The following is a 19941-nucleotide window of genomic DNA, read 5'->3' as shown; positions in this document are numbered from 1 at the left end:
TTTATGGCAGAGTAAATACACAAGGATTGTGGTGCAACATGCCATCTCTAACCTTTGCAAATCAGGAAAAACTTGGTCACATTCCTTACACTCCTGGATGGCATGTATCTCTCGGAGGTCATTCTCACTTTCAAGTTTCTGCTGAAAGTCCTCTTCCACCATGGAGAACGCAGAGTGAGGCGTACTGCATGGGAACTTTTGGTGATCTGCTAGTTCAGCCTTGGATTCAAAGAGCTGATCACAGTCCTCACAGCGATACTGCCGTTCTTCTGTGAAAAACAATTCAGTTGTTACTAGGAGTGGGTAGCCACCACAAACTTACAAAAGACATACTGGAAATCAATTGACTGTCATTTCTACCACACCAATTTTTAACATGGAATAAAAAGATCACAGGTAAAGGACCCAGGCTAGAACTGAAACAATTAGTGATTATTGCGGCTGTAGCACAATTCCCTTGATCAGACAACACTTTCTAAACTTTTATAGGTTCAGAGGACATGGAAAGTAACAATTACCACTTACGGATCATCGTCAACCCAATGCACAGATTACTGGTATTCCTTAAAATATGAGTATGAGCAATTTTAAGTCCTACTGTCATCCCAATATTCAGATGATGATATTGAGGCTCAGAGAAGTTAAATAATCACAGAGTACTGAGCTAAGTGGTAGTGTCAGGATTCAAACCTATCTCTTCCCCCATACACTTCTTCCTGTGCCATGGTACCTGTCGGGCACATGGGACAGAGTCTGTTTCTGAGCCATGCCTAAGATTGGTTAACATCAGTAAACTGGGGATGCTGTAACATGTCTCATCACTTATAATGGGGCACAGGATGTTTTTAGGACCCTTCTAGGCCAATTCATATCACCCCAAGGTCAGGCGCTAACTGGCACAGCTTTGTTAAATGGCAAACATACTGTGATTTGCTCTTCAAATCAATAAGATAAATAAATGGCAGTAGTGGCAACTAAAGATAACAAGGTTATAAAGCATCAGCTGGGGGTGGCGCTCCTTCCATTCTTTCCATTTCAATAGCTTTTAGCCCACTCATGAGACCACATTCTGCACAGGTCACACAGATACAATCACAGAAGTCTTGAAAACAGCTCACAATGCTGCAAAACACCCCAAGCAAACAGTATGACATAGTATCCCTGTTCTGCAGAACTGGACAAGGAAGATGTTACTCTTCAATTGTTTACTGGGGAAATGTTTTCAAGGAAACATTTTAGTCACCCACCAAATGCTGGGTATTTTGCTCCAGAAGGAACTGTAAGAAACTCAAGGGGATACACTTGTGAACAGACTGCAATACATTTTATGACCAATGCATGCACAGGACCCAGGGGAGCCCAGGCGAACCTGCCTAATCCATCTAATCCAGGGGAAAGAGGTTCAGAAAGGCTTTGAAAGGAGTAAGAACCAGCCAGGTGACATGGGGTGGGGGTGTATTTCTGGCTGCAGGAAGAGCATGAACCAACGACCGATAAGAGGAAGAACACGGCACATTCAGAGAATGGTGGAGCTACAATGAACTGTGACAGATGTATAGGGTGCATGCAGGGGAGGAATGGGATAGAAGTCAGAGAGGGTGGCAAGTCACTAGGGACTTTGTAAGTTCCCACTAAAAAGGGAATGGAAAGCCACTAACAGATAGAAAAGGAGGGACACATGCAGACTTAGAAGACTTCCCCCTGGCTCCAGTGTGTGAAACCAAGCCGAAAAGCCACATGGGACACAGCTGCTGGAATCCATGTAAGCTCTGGATGTAGCTTACTAATACAGAGGCCAGAAACGTAAAGCAGTGTGTATGTTGATTCAGTGTCAACTTTGTCTGTACAGGGTTAAGGAAGATGAAAGTATTCTAGAATAACTCACTTCAGCTGGAAAGACAGGAATTCTCAATGATGTAGCTAATTAAGAGAAATGTTTCCTGTTGCCTGTAATTCTATTCATATATTTAAGATCTATTTTTAGGTCCTCAGCCAGGAATCTGAACATAAACAGAACCCCAGGCCACATGATACATGAGAAAGGAAAAGGTGGTAAAGACAGCAAAGACCTCCATGCAAATGCTGGCTCCACTGCTTACTAACCTCACGGTGGTGAACTTATTTAGCTTCAGTTTGCTTCGGTTTATCTACCTGTAAAATGGATATAATTCCTTTTTCACAGGCTTGATCTATGTACAAAGATTACGTGAGATGATATATGAACAGCGTATATTAATATTAGCACATAGTAGGTATGCAATGCATGTGTTTTATTTTCTCTTTCTGAAGAAAAGTTGAATCCTAGCCATATAAAATCAAAATGCCATTTAAACACTATAAGCATTATATATAACATATATAGTATATGTGAGGATAAGGATGATGCACGGACAACAGAAAGCAACTGATGGGTTCAAGAGTATTATAAAAGAATGTAATTTATGAATGGCAGTCCTAAAAGAATAATCACTTCTATTCAGGACTCTGGGAAGTACTAAAGTAATCATCTACATTTGAAAAACTAATTGCCTGAAAACCTTTTTAAAATCTAACCTTTACAGATGAAAGATGCACTGCACCAGAGAGGACACTGCATTTATTTCATCATCTAAGCACTGTCCACTGCCAAAGAGCTCCATCCCACGGAGCCAGAAGCCCCACTTAGGTTCACTCTACCTTCCAGAATAGACATCCTAGGGCTCTAAAGTCATTTACATGTCAGAGCTACTCAGAAGAAAATAAATACCAAAAGACTCCTGAAAATTCAACTAGTAGGACCTGCCAAGAGGCAGAAGGCACTTCAGGCCAAAAGAATACAGTGTTCAAGTAAAGAAAAAGCTAATAATGGCAGCATCCTTCACTGGAGGTACAGAGGCAAAAGCTCCAGAAGACGCAGGGCTACAAGGACGGAGGATGGAGGATGGCGTGATCGCTACCTCCCGGTGGTCCTTCCAACTACAAACACTCTGAAGACACCATTAGATTATGTTGAACCAAATCACATTATAGTAGGAGAAATAAATAGAAGGCAGAAAGAAAAACATATTGAATTTTCATCTCCATGATGCAAATCACTACAGTTTTCTCTTAATGTTACTTGAACATACATGACTAACAAATATTATTATACCTGATCCTCCATTCTGTTGATTTAGAACAGGCCTCTGGCAATTAAAAATTCCCCTACCTCTAAAAATTCCTCATGTATATTTTTTTCCCAGTGCCCTCCTCTTTCCATATGGCCACGGTGATAAGGATTTTACTCCAGTTACTTTTCCCAATAACAGAACATAAGGTGGATGCAATACCTGCTAGATTGAGGAAAGCTCAAAATGGAGCTCCTGTAGTAACTCGTAATCACCGCAAGGATTCTCAGCAGGGCCTACAGTGCTGTTTCGGTTGAATATTCAAACTTCCAGGGCAGGTATCTGACCTAGTATTTGGGATCCTGCATCCCATGTCAGAGTGCCTGGGATCTGGCTCCTGACTCCAGCTTCCTGCTAATGCAGGCTTGCAAAGCAAGAGGTGATGGCTCAAGTAATTAAGTTCCTGCCACCCACACTGGAGACCTGGATTGAGTTCCAGGCTCCCTGCTTCAGATTGACCCAGCTATTGTGGGTATTTGAGGAATGAATCCGTGGATGGCAGAACTCTCTCTCTCTCTCTCTTTTGCTCTCTCCGCCTCTCAAGTAACTTTTATTTTAAATGCTCAAATTTCCTTTGACCTCTACTTCAAGGAAGACCTCTGCTTACTTTGAATTCACCATAGCATCAGCCAGATGTCAAACCAAGGAAATAGCCAGCCCAAGAGAACGAATTTGTTAAAACTGACATTGGACACCCACAGAAACCATCAAACAAGACCCAAGCCCATGGACCCTTGCAAATGCAACATCACATTCTCCAGGGGAGGTCAGGGCAGCCGGAGGTGTGTGGCACTGACCGTGGATGTCCGGCGCCATGGTCTCATGGGGATAGTCTTCACTCTTCATGAACAGCAGCAGCTCCTGTCCCGGCGAAATCTCTGCCACGACTCTGTAGAAGATCTTCAGAGGCAAATGGGTGGACGAGAAGGAGAGCGAGAAGTGATTATTAACAAAGGGCAGCCTACACGCTGAGATATATTTCTCATACTGTAGCAAACATACTTTTTTTTTGGCAAAAGGAGTGTGACTTCCTGCTTTATATACTGACAATGATTTCTCTGGTGACAAGAGGGAGGCTGTGACTCAAGCCAGTTCACAAGTCTTCTGCAAATCCTACTTCACCATCATACTTGCTCGACGCGAGCCTCACCAGGTGCCATTACTCTGTAGGATGTGGCACCAAGAACTCTCCCTTCTTGGAATTCCTCACAGCACCCCCAGCAAACCCCACGCATACAGCGTGGGATCCTGTCTCGGATTTCCCAGCAGGTGCCTTGCCAACCCCAGGGCCTACTCCCTCTGAGCATGTTCGCCAAAGCAGCGCTTTCCCATAAGATGACGGGAAGGTAGGGATCTGAGAGCAACTGTGGAACAGTCAAAGGAGAATAGTTTAAAAAAAAAAAACCGGAATCTCTCTCTCTCACCAATCAGAAGGGGCTCCAACACCCAGGTGCTGCCCTCGGGTATGGCCCCTGACTCTGAGTCTCTGAAAGCAAAGCAGGCCGTACGCCTTGAGTGGATTCATTTTTTAGGCTGCTGAGGTGGTGCTTACTCCTCTTGCTTTCAAGCAAAGTGCTAAGAAAAAGAAGGATTTCATAAATGTGTTAATGACTGACTAACAAACAGTGGGGCAAGGGTGGAAAGAACCTGACATGAAATTTCCAAGAGCTGCCTACCCTGCCCTGTGCAGCGCGGTGGCTCAGGCCACTCTTCTCCCCATGGATGTGTCTGGTGTCAGGGCTTTTTCATTTGTGAGCCTCTGAGCAGGAAAGCCTTCAGCATGTCCACTTGTCATGCCGTAGAACTGTTCTTAGTTTTTCATTGTATTCCAAGATTATTTATGAAACAACTATTCCATAGCCAGTTAGAGGCTTTGGAGGAGAAAATGAACATGTAGAACTAATCCATCAAAATTAGACAAATTACAATCCACCACAGTTTCTTTGCAAAACATGACTGGACTCTGGGGAGGAGGTCATTCCTTTGCCTTCTGTCTTCTTTCCCACATCACAGGAGTCTTTTCAGCCAATCCCCTTACTAAGGATGTCCCTAACCAGAGTTTCAACCTCTGAGCCAAAAAACTCCATAGTCCAAATTTCTGGGCAAGACACACAGGCACATGCCACCACCACCACCACCGCAGTCAACAATGAAAAATGTGGAGAAATATCACACACCACGTTGGTACACTCTCCTTAAGGAAAGGGAAGAATATTCTAAGAAATGATAGTGCTGCTAACTAGAGTTTCTTGCAGGACCGCTTGATAGTTCAAACCGAGAAAAGCTGAGTAAAATAATGTCTTTTAAGATCAACTGAAATTCTCAGATTTTAATTGTGTTTACCGATCTGTTTGTCTGTTTAAAAAGTAGATATTAAACATAAGTGCGTGCCTCTTTATTCCAGTAGGTGGCTCTAAAGGCCAGTTGTTTATTTTGCTATAAAAAGAGCACAAAATTATGCTACATTTAAAAATTAACTCAATGAGAAATGGTTTTTTTTCTGTTTAGTTGCTGTCCTTTCAAAATGAAATTTTTTCATTCTATGGTAGTTCAACCACCTGAGGCTGATAGAAAATGATGCCAAACCTAGTGTTGCTATTATAACAAATCTAAGATTCTTTGTTGTATCTGCCCATAGACAGACTATTTTAGAAAAAAAAGACTTCTTCTTAGGAGCCTTTCCTGTTTGTTTTTTTTAACAGGAAAATTTTCAGTTTGTATCTTACAAATTTTTTCACATTGTCCCTTCTTTGGGAGGACAATGAGGAAAACAGTTCTGCTTAAAAAGTTACCAGATTTAAAATAATAAGAATGTATGAGTTTGCCTTTTTCCCCTGAATCTTCCAGTTAAACACGCAGGAGAGCCCCGTCTCGCTCCTGAGTTCTATTTCCCCTTAGAAAACAATGGGCTCCTCTCACAGCTTGAATCACCTCTTTTTTGGCATCCCTCGCAGGTTTAACTTATTCGTTTCCTTTCCAACAACATGTTGACATTTCAATTGTGACATATTAGAACTTTTTGGTGGCTTCTCAGAAACAGTGAGGTGAAAGAGACAATACCCTGCCAGACAGTGAACCAGTGCCGTTGTCTGATGGGGAATGCGGCTTAGACACACAAGCCAGGTCCTTTTAAGAAAGGATTATGATATCACCATCTCTGTGCAGTCCACTATTAATCATGTCTCTTTAAATTCCATTTTAGATTTACTCAACCCAATGTGAACAGTCCAAGAAACAAAAGAAAATGATGGATACACAGTAACTATATATTATAAAGACAATTCCCTTTGCCTGGACATAGATCACTACCGTAATTTCCCTTTAAGTGTCCAGATTGTCATGTGAAGAATATTGAGTGCATAAAAAATAAAAGACACGGAAGAGTGTTGATGTTGGCTTTATTTACTGGAGGTAAAAGGTGACATTCCAGGCCATGAAAGGCAAGGCAAAGCAGAGTGGATTTTAAACTTCAGGGTGTTCTTTTCGATTTTAAGTGAATTTTTATGGTGCTCATGAAACTGAGGTTTGAAAAGAACTGGCAAGCACTACACATAATGAGGGCAGATTCTGGGCATGCTTCCCCATACAGCAGTAAGAATGTGCCTCGCGGACCCATCCTACTGGCCTGACAATCCCAGGCTTCTCTCAAGGTGTTTCCACTGTTTGTGATCTTCATTATCTCTTACCCCTTAGGATCTTTTGAGTCACTTAAGTAAAACTATATTTTCCTCCTCTAGTTACACTAGCACAATTTGAACACTTCAATACAGAGATATCTACATATAAATATAGCTTACCTTCTATCAATAAGAATAATACATGAGCAAGCATTTGAGAAGGGGAGAGGAGCAATTTAAACCAAAACAAAATGACAACCTGCTGTCTTGAAACCATTCCACGTGGAGATCATAGGATGTAATCGTGGAAGAATTAAGCCCTTCAGGAAATATCGCAGCTCTACTGCGAGGTTATAAAATAGATATTTCAGGAAAATAAAAATAAAGCAAAGAATAGAAGTGATTTATGTAGATTTTCTCACAGATTTGTATGGTAAGTATGTTTGACCATACTTATAAAAAACACAGTCAGAACATCTTTAAAATCAGTATGATCTCAAACTCTCAGCTATACTGCCGTCCTATGAATTATATGTCATCTGAGCTGTGAACCAGAAGCAGAAACACTACTAATATAATCTCTCTGGTGTTTGTGTCGGAGGAAAAATGGAAGGCAGTCAATCACTCTGTTAAATTTACAAAAGAGTTAACAGGTCTTCTCTCCCATCAGGGAGTTTTATGGAAAAAAAATCTGGATCCAAAATAAAAGTATCCTGGATCTGAAATGTTGGGATGAATCCATCAAGTATATAAAGAGAGCCTCCAAAGTCTCACACACTTGAAAGAAAGTTGAATTGAAACAAAATGGTTGTGCATTTATGATGTTGCTGACTCTCTCTCTCTCAGAATGCTCTATTTGAAGGAAAAAAAGTCATTTCCAGGATAAGGTAAAAGAGAAGAGGAATGGGGCCATACAGAGTACGTAAGAAAACATACGTGGAAATCCTATTTTGATGAAAAAATTGTGATAAATATTTTAAACCTGTGTTAACTCCTCCAGCATTTTCTATCTGGTAGCTAGTACCAAAATCCGAAATAAAACAAGATATGAACATGATCTAGCTCTCATACACTTGAAACTTTTGAAAATTGAGATATTCTTTACATTTTATCACATAAAAAATGTAATTTCCCAGTATCTTGCTGGGATCTTTTACTTTTTCTAGAAAGCTGCATTTCTGTCTTTGCAGATATGCATATCACCTTTTGATCTCCAGAAACCTCAGTGTGTAAGGATAAGTGTTTTAATAACAGATCTCCTTGTATTTTTTTGAAGTTGTTAAAATAGCACACTAGTGAAATTTCTGAATTTCTAAAAAACTTTGGATCATTCAAGCAGCTGAAAATAAAATTAGAAGACCCCAAATTGTTTACTTTTACTATTTTTGAAATTCATAAAGTATAAATATAATAATATACATGCATATAGCAATTAAATATTCTAAGCATAATTATTCTAGTAATCCATTTTCATTAAATCCTGAAGCCAGTTCCAAATACAAGGAGAGAATCCATGCAGTTAACACCCACAAGGCTAATGTAGAGAAAATAGGTGGCAGTGATGTGAATTTCACTTAGCCAATTTTAGACTTCGAAAAGTACATTTTATGTATGATGTTTTATGTAAATATATATGTGGTTGTATACATTATATATTTTATATATGACATACAAATTTGGCAAAGCATTTGTTTTGGAAAATTTTTAAAAATTGCAGAAGACACCAGCAATCTCACATTTTAACTTAATGGCACAGATTAATTCTAATTGTATGTCATAAGTTACATTTAATTATATATTGTTATGTGAATTTTATTCTAATAGAGATGAATTTGAAATTAATAGGAATTAATCACATGTAATTAGATATCCCATTTCTTTGTGTTTTTTTTTTTTTTAAGTCCAAAAGGATAACACTGAAGATAGTATTGGCACTCACAAACACTGTGTGTTAGAAAATGAGTAAGCCATAAAAAAATGTGCAGGCTAATTCTGTTTTATTCTGTCAAGAACTGTGTTCAGCCTAACCCTCCATTATATTAATGATGTTATCATTTGTATTTATAAATGGTAATAATGTGGCCCTTGCCTTTTATCCTAGAAAACAGGAAAACCCAGAATCTGTCAGCCCAGCCTTCCTATGCTTCCATCTAGTTAAAGTATTCTGCTTATGCTTGTGAGATGGAAGAAAAATTCTGTGCACAAGGGAGAAGAGAAGAAAGCAAGCAAGCACATCATTTACTTTTTAAAAGATGAACAAGGCCTCATTGTTATGAACTCCCATTTACTTTTCCTGGTCAAGCACTGGAAATTTTATTTATGCTTATTGGTCTGCATTTGGCATGTCTAAAAATGACAGAAGTGTGAATTATGAATGACCTTCAACCTATTCAGGAAGTTGTAATAATTGAAATAATACAGAAATGAACTCCCTGAAAAATCTGTACTCAGAAACAACTTTTTCAGACTACTGCTGTCTTTTGTCTTTGAAGTTAACAGTTGATTTCTTCCTCTTGCAGCTCTCAACATTTGGCCTGAATGCTTTATTTTGTAGTTTCATTCAATGCACCATTCAAAAAGCTAGGAAAAGCTGAAGAGATTCAATGTTTGGAAGATGGGGTGGCGGGACATAGGTGACAGTTTACATAAGTCAACAAAGTCAACATTTGATATGAACACACATCTGTCAGTCTTGGTGCCACAAAGAGGTAGCATCATGTCCTCAAATACACTTGGTGTGGATGTGGTGCCTTCAGGGACTGTGGCCTGCACCCCTGATCTATGCTAGCAGTGCAGGAAACCCCAATTCAGGAGCTTCTGAAGGAACAATCCTATTGGACTTTGTGAGTCTAATTAGTAAGAGGTGAATAAAGTGTCTTAGCAGACATAGACTGATGACAAAACAGAAAGCTGTCCAACAGAATGGAAGTTTTATCATGCTAAGCTTTGCCAAAGAACATGCTTAAGTTCTTCCAAGATGAATAATGCTGTATTTGTCTTTACGGTTACAATCAAAAGACAGAAAAAATTAAAACTGACAAAGATCAAGTACTGTCTTGCCATATCTCCACTTCCAAAATGGAAAAAAAAAAAAAGTATTCCTTGAATCAAGATAATTTTGGCCAACAAGCTTTCTCTTCACTTCTTTATCTCTCTTTAACAGCATGAAGAAGAGAAAACCAAATTTAATTTACCAAATGTAACAAAACACAGATAATTGTTGATTCTAGGTTGGAAAAATAGGAGGACAAGTACCAAAGAGACATTGAGCATATCTGGAACCTACACTGTACCAATCCTGGAAATCTCTCAAGTGATCTCTTCAACCTCTATACACCTCTACCGAGCCCACAAGAAACATCCATCAGGCACCTGTCTTTGATGTGGCTACACTGTCTGAGTCTCAGAAAATGCTTTGAAGATCATTAAGAATGCCTTCTGGACATTGGGAAAAGCTCCATCAATATACCATAAGGAAGCAAAATATCATCTTTGGGGTTTTTATAGGCTGGAGGCTTTCGTTGCGTCCTTGACCAACACGTTCTCTTCCTGGATGGCTTGTAAAGCATTCTGATAACCATGTTTCTGGCGCCATCCCAAAAACAGCTGGAGTCTACTGTGGGTGTGATGCTTAGAGACCTTCCTGAATAAAAGGTGATGTAAATGCGCAAATGCCAAGTCACCAACTTTTTCCACTTATATGGCCTGTGAACCTCAACAGAACTCCTGGTATGTGTTAACGTCAAGGTTACACCCTGGGCATCACTCTATGAGGGTTACTTTGGTGGTGTCGGGAGAAGAGCACAGTGCTGTTTGTCTTACTCCGTGAATATCAAATGGCAAATGATGTCTGAGACAATTTCATCATTGAGTGAAGGAAGTGCCTTATCAGCCAGACAACATACCCCCAAAGTCAGCTTAGGCGCTGTTACAAAGCCAGGCTCTCTGGGCAATGCCAGCTGGCGTTCATCTTAAAACAGCAGAGCATAACTTTGGTATAAAAGTGGAACTTGACTTAAAAGCAAAGCAAAGAAAATGCCCAAAGCCAATAATAATTTTAACATCAAAAGCAGTCACACAAAATGTGGACAAAAATTCTTGTAAAGGAAGAGCAAATTAACAAATTACCTGACACAAACATTCTTAAAGTAGAAAGAGGTTAACAAATTATATTTCTGCTTTATACATAGCTGATTTACCCTTTTTTTTTTTTTGCACCAATTGTATTAACTGAATGACACAGGAAAGTGGATTTTTTTTTTTTTACGAAAAAGCCCAATAATAATAATTTAATAATAAGCCCCTACTAAGCTCAAAGTGATAAAGAGTCCTGGTGTCACAGCAGTCTGATAGAATCATTCATGTGGCCCTAAGGAGAGTGAAAGCGGGTGTGTCAAATCAGCCATGATGGGCCCTGGAAGCAGTTAAAACTTTATAAGGGAAAGCACACACAAGAACAATGCCTGTTCCAGCTAAAAATGCTGTAGAGTCTTGCTGCTGTTCATTAACCATGAGGGAGCTGGCAGAATCCCCTGAGCGAATTCTGACTTGGAATACTCTAGGGAGCACTCATTCTTCTACATCTCGACTTCAGAATATATAGCTGGCATTAGATAATCTCTTATTGACACATTTCTTTTCATTCGGAGCGGACAGCAGACTTCTCTTATTCTACCTGCTAAATACCAGCTGTCAAGGGCCTGTTTAAAAATGAAAGGACTTATCACCTTGTGTAAATGACAAGATTAATAATGTCTTGGGTTTCTGAGAACTTTATTCCACTTGAAGACCATGTTAGGCCAGGCCAGGAGTTTGAAGGAAATTGTGTGACCTCCTAAATATGTCTGATTAGAACACATATGTGTATCAAATGTTAACCCAAAGCACACATCCAGATCATTCCAATTATCAGGAGTGGAAAGAGAGGTCTAGTTTAAATCTTTAAAGTCAACTTATGTGAATTGCACCTCTCTGATAATAACCAATATGATTCCATCCTGAAGAAGCATTAGAGAAAAACTGCTGAATGTGTTCAAAGATGAGAACAGGTATTGTTTGAGGTGGGTATGGGAACTATGGGTGGCCTTGCCTTTGATCTGGATGAAGGGTAAAGTAATATGGGGGTTAGTAGGGAATTTCTCAAAGCATGGAAGAAGTAAGAACAGAGTGTATGTGCTAAACATCCACCAATCAAAATGCTTTGTAAACATAAGGTATCTACAAGACTTCAAAGGAAATGATAGGGATATATCCAGATGTTTGGCCTACTTGACAGTACACAAACGGGTGCTTCTTGATATAAATGAAACCTGTGCATAATGGATAAGCTATTTTCATGCATTCCCTGCCTATGTGGTGCTCCCAAGGACCTAGTCTGAAAGAGCTGTCCTCACCCAGCTCTCTGTTTTTGGTCCTGCACTGCTCTACCTTTCAGTGCCAGCTCTTCCCTCTGAAAGCAATCAAGGACAACTTCAGATTGCTAAACTGTAAAAATAGTCAAGCATTGTCTGTCTCAGTAAAAATTTCCAGCTAGCTGCTGTACCCCAGCAGTAGAGCTATGCAGCATTGTACAGAAACTTTAACGAATAACTAGGATGTCAGGGATAAAGAGCCTTGGGTGTTTTTAACAGATCTACTATTTTATGATTTGATTGAGATTGTGGTCTGAATTTACTATTACCTTTTGTGTGGCCCTCATTTATAAAGATAAATCACTATAGTTAATGCACGACTTTCAGCGATAAACAGAGATATCAGCCAGAAACTGAGGCTACTTAAAAAAGGATGGCTTAGCAAGGATGTCAGTGCTTTCAGAATTTCTGTCTCTGAAAACATCCATGCAGTAAACTTTGAAAACATGAAATCACATAGACATCTGAAAATCACAAAACACGAATCTTTCTAGGCAGCAATTTACAGAAAGCAAGCACCACAAAGCTCACTTTGGTCTGAAAAAAAATATCTGAAATAACATAAGTCACAGAAATCTATTGGGAAATTTAAACTCAGGAAAATCCCCTCAGATAAAATGCTTATAGAAAGGTACTGGGAAAATGTTAATTAAACGACCTTTGTGTTTATTTTTACGATACAAAACAGATTACATCCTTCATTAACTTTACTTAAAAACCCAAATCGATGCTGTTTCTAAGAACTTCTTCATCTCTAAACAAATGAAACATGGGTTTTAGCCATCAAGCATGTTTGGGCAGTCTCACTACTATCAAATTCTTTTATCATCTTAGCAAGCACATCATTTTCATTTACAGAGTTCCTTCCTATCCTCCATATCATTATACAACTGACTCTAATTGATTAAACATGACCCTTAACACTGGATTTTTTAAAAAATATATATATATATGCCTTTGCAAAAGGGAACTATAATTCATACACTCTTGGCTTGTTCTGGGTAATCTCTTTTCTTCTTTGTTAAGTGACCTAATTATTGCCATGACTAGATTGCAGCTCAAAGACTCACCTGAACTTCTTCCTTTCTAGGGACCAGGACTTATACCTGTCCTTTTATTAAAATTCGTTTTACAAACTCGAGAAAGGGCAATCAGAGCAAGGAGAAACACTTTCAGCAGTTCCTCACAGAGTGCTGCATTTGTTTGTTGTACAGGTGAGTTGGTGTCGTTAATTTTAATAATTACTGCTGATCTAGGATCTGCCTCTGTGTCTGGATACTAAGTAAGATCTCACACAATGGGAGTGTTCATTATGTGATGAGTTGTGATTATTCACCATTTGGCAACTCCTATGCCTCGTGGAAAAGAAAGTGAAAAAACAGACCTGGAGAATCTCTTTAGTCAGCTCTTTTATCACTGTACCTAGTCCAACATTCACATTTCAAAGCTGTCTAGAATTCTGAGTTTTAATTGGCTTTTAGAAATATGCTTATGAGTTTATAAATGAAGACGCTTATCATAAATGCCTACACAATTTGAGTGTATGTCCTCTTTTGTCTTGTCAACTGGGCTAAGTATAGTTGTATACATATAAAACTATCACATAAATCTGACTTTTCCCTGACTTTCCTTTCTTGTTGTTTATGAGTGAACTTACTTGACCATGTACTATCAATTTCACAATTATGTTATTTGATATGCACTCTATTACCATCTTAGATTTCTGCTATCATAATATAGAACTTTAAAATGAGTACTTAAAGAAATAAGTATGTGTCTAATATTGGCTTTATATGTCTTTCCTGATTAACTATGTTCCCTGGTTCTGCAGTTAAAATAAGTAAACATGATATTCATTGAAGTATGAAGCCAGCATGTTTTCATTTGAAAACATGCATTATACAATGTGTACTTTAAAAGTAACCATGACAAAAGTATAAATACCTACTCTATTGAACATCCTAAGTCATAGCTAGAAGGAGCAAAAACAGTTTGCCTTTTTAATGCAATCAAGATTTCCAATCACAATAGTATATTTATTATAAAACATTAGACCCATAAATATTAAATGAATAAAATGACGATAAGTCAACTTGTGTCGGCTACAAGTCCCATTCTTAAATTACCATAGCACCGATTCTACAAAAGTTTTATCCAACGAAATAGCTCCCTTTGTAAGTAACTATGGATAGCAAATTAGTTTTATAGAATTGCACTATTTCATCTTAAAGCCATCTCTTGAGCTCCTCTTGTTCCTTTTTTAAGAAACGTAACATGGACAATTTACTTACAACACCTACGTATTTCCCACATGTACAAATAGTGGGTGCTCAAAAAAATGTTGTTGAGTGTGACAGTAACTCATATGGTTGAGTTAGGATATTTTCTGCCCACAATCAATAGCTAATTTAATAATGTTTTCCTTTGTCAATAATGCCTCTCGTTTTCTTATGGCAAAGGGAAAAAAAAAACAATTGATAGGTTTATTGTCTTTAATATATGTTGAAGATTTAAAAATGATTCCCATTTAAACCTAATTTTACAATTGACTACCTCTTATATACGTTAGCCAGTAAAAATTATCTGGTAGCTGGTAAAATGCCAAATAATAATCTCATAACGATGATTGAAAGAGAGTCTCAGACCACATGACGCTAGCTTTATTTAACAGCTTTCAATTGGAAACATCTAATTTAAACTTTTCTTTTTCTTGGTGGTGATTTCATAGTAGATTTGCCAAGCAACCATTTCAATATGGTCATGGAAACATATGTGATTTAGGTAACCATTGGGTTAAAAGAAATAAATGATTATAAAATGACTAAAGTCTTAACCAATGATGTTTATAAAACAAAAATTAACATGCTGAACCTCGTGTTATTTTAGGTATTGTCATACTAAGTTACAAGATTCGTAATCTAATTTTATTAAGTGCAAAATATGATTCATGATATTTTCATATCTTTATTTCATAGTTATTGTTATTAAAGTCAACCTCACTGCACAGTTCTCAATAATGTCACAAAGCGATTTCCAACAGTGATGTTTTTAAACTTTTTCACATATACCAAAAGGTATAAAAGAATATTTTGATTAATTTAAAAGCAAAAGTTCTCACTTATAATTAGACAATCAATACAAAATGCATAGTCATATAAATTCACACCGATATCATAAAAATACTTATATCCACTTGCTATTTTGAATAAAACCTTCCAGTCTATCACTTCCAACTTCTGCATGAGTTAGCTGTTCTTGATTCACTCAGTACAATCTATGAATAGATCTACTGTGATGGTAAAGAAAAATGTAACAAATAGTAAACAATAAAGAAATAGTTGATTTTCAAATCATTCAATCATAGTAAGAAAACTGGAACATTGATGAAGGATCCCAGTATAAAGTGAATAAACTACCCAAAGAAAGTAGTCCTGAAAATGACTTTGTTCTGCATCTTACATATCTTTGTGCAGTACCTTTCACCATATCAACAAACAGGCCACAAGGGTCTACTGCAGCTCAGTGTGATTTTTATTCTTCAGGCTTCACTGATACTTTAGTGCTCTCAAAGAAAGACAAGAAAACCTTTGCAACATACCTGATCATTTATCTGGCATGCAACGAGGTTGTGCTGATCATAACAGCCAGCGAACCTGATGTACTTGAGCCAGCTTCCTACATCTGGTTGACTGGCATCAATGCAGAACTTCACATTGCAAAACTCATCTAAGATCTGGAAGGAAGAAGATGAGAACAATCAATTGCCATACCGGTCCACTCATTAACATGCTGTGCTTAGTTACTCGAAAATGTCTCATGGAAATATATACTCCTCCTTTGAATCCTTGGAAAAAGAAAAGTCAAACAGCATGCACACTAACATTGGAGGAATAACAATAAGTTATCCTGGAAATGAAAATATATTGCTTTTTTTAAAAAAAGGAATAAAGCAATTGTAACTTATAAAAACTGATTAATTGGCTTTAAAACACGCTTGTTTCCTTATTATGCCTGTGCTATTGACTTAATATTATCCAATGTGATTTTTATAAAAAATAATATTGAATAGTATATATTAACATAATATTTGTAAACTAAACAGTCAATATTTAGGTCTAGATCACAGAACAGTCCATTTTTTAGATTTAGACAGTCTCCTTATTTAAGTGTACATTTTCACATTTTGGCACTTTAATTCAATTTGAAAACTTTAATCAAAATATTACCAAATTCTCTTCCCTAGTTTGCATCTCATCACCTTAAAACAAATCACATGCTTAATTGAAGGAGGGAATAAGATTTTTCTCACAGAGGCCTCTGAACAAAATAAGAAAAACAAATGAAAATAATTGACAGGTAAACATTCATGCAAAGTATGACACCCTAAGGTTTTAGATAAACATGTCAATGCATGTTAAAACATTATATTTAGAAAGCAAAATAACAAAATTGGCTTGTGAACAGGTAAAAATACGTAAGACTATTTTAATACACTGACAATATCATATATAGTTTTGCATTGTTATTTTTCATGAGATTTCACATTTGACCTGTCTGAAATATTGATCATTATTGAGGACACCTACTAAACAAAAAGTGAAATGGGAAAGTTCCAGTTTTAAGGTTTTGCGTACATAATCCAAGACATCCTGATTCACTAAGAGCAACAATGTCTTGAACATCAACAGTAAAAGGTGCAGAGTTGTTGGCCTGATGGTGACTAACTACAAAGGCTGGTAATGTTATGTCAATCAGTTAATTCAAAGTTAAGGAAGTTCCTATCAAAGACTAAACAACATAGTGTAGAACAAAAATTAATGAATTAAATAACCCTTACAGAACTCTGCTGGATGTATACCTACACAAAAGTTTAAACTAAGCTCTTGGGTATTATGACCAAAAGCAATTTTGCGTTGAATTCAGGTTATCACCCAATTGCAGATTCAAGTCATTAACTCACCATGAACTTCAAGAAGAACCCAGTGCTCTGAGGGTTCTAGTCAAGAGGCTCCAGGTATAAGCCCTTGGCCATGGAGCAACTGAAAGGCAACGAGTAGTCCCAGGATTTAAGAAAGAAAAATTGAGACAGAAGGTAAAGATAGTGATTGCTACACACACAGGCGCGCACAAACACAGACACAGGAATCCCAGTCTTCTTTTTCCAGAACACTCCTACACGTTAACAACCCCAACAGAAGTCTGCACATACATACCTTCTCTAGTGAGGACAAGTTTTAACAATTTGTGTTTTATAAAATTACAAACTTTAACATGTTTCTTCAACTCCCAATGCTGAAAAACTCAAAGGGCAACTTGAGACTCACTTTCCTTCCCAGATGTTGAAAAGGCACATAAATAACAATAGCAAGGAACATTTTTAAATAGTCAAAATTGAGTTGTGTGTTGATTTGTTTGGTTTCTGGCTGATCTTTTGTTTGTTTGTTTTCTTGACTAGGAGAGAGAGAGAGAGAGAGAGAGCAAGAGAGAGGCAGTTCTACTGACACACCAGAGAAATATTTAATAAAGGAAATAGGGTGAAGTCAGTGAAATGCAACACCAGTTCCATTTCATATTTGCAGAAAGAGGTGGAAAACTTGTTAATTTCAAAGTCAAGAAGCATCTATCCCCTTAGCTCGCAAGCCTTCTCTTTCGCCGCGGCAGGGAATTAAGGATTACATATAGTGCACATAAAAATTCTAGGTGTAATTTTATTCCGTGTTAACATCATTGCCATTGCCACTGTCAACAGCAAAGTTAATTTTTAAAAAGGTTCATTTCCAAAGAATGTCTTTTCACATAATCTGGAACATGATTATTCAAAGATTTCACCAACATATTAACTTTCTTACTCCCAATATTCCTGCCCCAAGACAAAAGCTGCACTTTCTCCTGAACCGTCCCCCACCCCCCATGGGTGAACTATCCGCTTTTGATTTGCTAGCACAACTGCATTTGTCTCCCAAATGTCTTAATCGTCTCGGAAATCTCGAATAAAATACAGTAACACACATCTTCCATCATTTCATCTAACACACTCCAGTGTTTTTAAAAGCTGTCAAGCTCCAAAGATAGGTTTAAAAAAAATACTTTAGGTGGACTTTAGAGAAAGGCCCTTTCAAAAACCCAACAGCAAAAGGAAAGGGAAAAAAAAAAAAAACTGCTCCCCACAATCTAGCCAAAGGGTCCGAATGTGACTTTCTCTCGAAGCAGCGCACGATGTTGGACAGCAAAGCTGCTACTTGGCACGGTGGGGCTCGGCCGAAAGCCGCTCCAAAGTCGCGTGGCCAGTGCCAGGAATTCAGATGTTGGCAACCCCACCTTCTGCGGCCCCGATACCGCCGGACAGACCCGCGGAGGGAGGGCGAGGAGGAGAAGAGCGCGCGGGAAAGAGGCCGACAGCCGGCAGAGAGACCCACCGAAGGCCGGACGACCCGCCCCGAGACGCGTCCAGACCGCACCGTTCCGCAGGAGGAACCAGGAAATCGCCGGGCTCAGCGACGCAGATAAGCGGCGGGGCTCGGCGAGCGCGCGGCGCGGCCGGGAGGAAGGGGCGGCCGGGCGCGGGGGGCGCCGCGGAGCACCGTGCCCGGCAGGAAACTGTCCCGAGTGACAAACTGTGCGCATCGCCAAGACTTTTTTTTTTTTTAAAGTGAGTTCTCTTACCTTAAGATTTCTATGGCCTCAACTCAGCGATAAAAGGCAATCACAGAAGAATTAAAATAAACAAAATAAAATAAGCAGCAGCCCCCAGCTCTCCTGCACGACAATCCTTTCAAACGATCCCCAGCAACAACATTTCGAGATGTTTAAAAAAAAAGCCTCGCGTCTCGGTTTCCAAATGGGTCTCTGATAACTTTGTCCGTCTCTAGGATCTGCTCGCCCGGACCACGCGTTTCAGATTTATTGTCCGCCAACAGTGTGATTTTAGGACCAGAAATGCAGTCTTCTCCCGGCTGGGTGACCCGGGTTTGGTGTGTTTTGGCTTTTTTGCCCCTTCCTAAATGAGCTCGGAGCTATTCCTCCCGGTCCACATCACCTCCCTCTTTTCTCACTTTCTCTTGCTCTTATCAGCCCGATGTGTAATGAAAGTTATCTGAAACCCACTAAAACTTCTTCCAGGTCTCTCTCCCCGTTCCAAGGGGGGGGAAGCGGCAGGAGGAGGAGAGCAGGAAGGAGAAGGTGGGGGGCCCGCGGAGGCGAGGGGCGCCCCAGCCCCGCTCTGCTCCGCCGCCGCGCCGGCCCGGGTCCGGGACCCTCACGGGATCGTCCCCTTTCGCCACTCCGCGCCCGGCCGCCGGGTTTCTATTTCATGAACTGTCTCTTTAAAGAGGATCTGCTCGGCCATCCAGAAAGAACCCGGGGCGAGGGAGAAAGGGAGCTATCTCCCGCCGCCCAGCCCGGAGTGATCGGAAGCCAGACGGTAAATTTTTAAAGTGACAGCAGCCTCCTCTGGCGGGAGAGGTCACAAAAAGGTCGCCAAGACCCAACTCCTATAGGGACAGCCTGATTACGGATGCACCATCCCCCTTAAACATGTAGATTTGTCCGCGTAAACAACCAATGGGGAGATCTCGCCGGGCAGGATTTCTTTCCCGAGGGAAATATCCTCTGGATGTCCTGAAAGCACAAGTGTGTGTGTGTGTGTGTGTGTGTGTGTGTGTGTGTGAGAGAGAGAGAGAGAGAGAGAGAGAGAGAGAGAGAGGGAGGGCGAGCGCTCTGGGGGATGGGGTGGTGAGGTGGAGAGGTGCTCGCAGGGGGGGCGAGGGT

The 19941-nt window shown here is 39.4% G+C and overlaps 1 protein-coding gene across 36 annotated transcripts in view; it reads right to left on the bottom strand.

Annotated features, from left to right (window-relative positions):
• The window catches only part of MECOM (MDS1 and EVI1 complex locus), a 597402-nt gene that overhangs the window by 45709 nt on the left and 531752 nt on the right, over positions 1 to 19941 (bottom strand). For 21 of the 36 annotated variants that reach the window (XM_070072545.1, XM_070072547.1, XM_070072552.1 and 18 more), the window contains 3 exons: positions 15773 to 15907; positions 3944 to 4046; positions 53 to 269 (listed from right to left, as the gene is read on the bottom strand). In XM_070072545.1, the coding sequence (XP_069928646.1) occupies positions 53 to 269; positions 3944 to 4046; positions 15773 to 15907 (455 nt within the window). Of the gene's footprint in view, positions 1 to 52; positions 270 to 3943; positions 4047 to 15772; positions 15908 to 17134; positions 18737 to 18837; positions 19794 to 19941 lie in introns of those variants that run through there. The other 15 variants (XM_070072556.1, XM_070072558.1, XM_070072571.1 and 12 more) reach the window with 11 other exon arrangements.

This window comes from Oryctolagus cuniculus, chromosome 4 (genome assembly GCF_964237555.1).
Source record: "Oryctolagus cuniculus chromosome 4, mOryCun1.1, whole genome shotgun sequence".
Lineage (NCBI taxonomy): Eukaryota > Metazoa > Chordata > Mammalia > Lagomorpha > Leporidae > Oryctolagus > Oryctolagus cuniculus.
The sequence above is the reverse complement of the archived record's forward strand: the minus strand, read 5'-3'. Positions and strand labels throughout refer to the sequence as shown.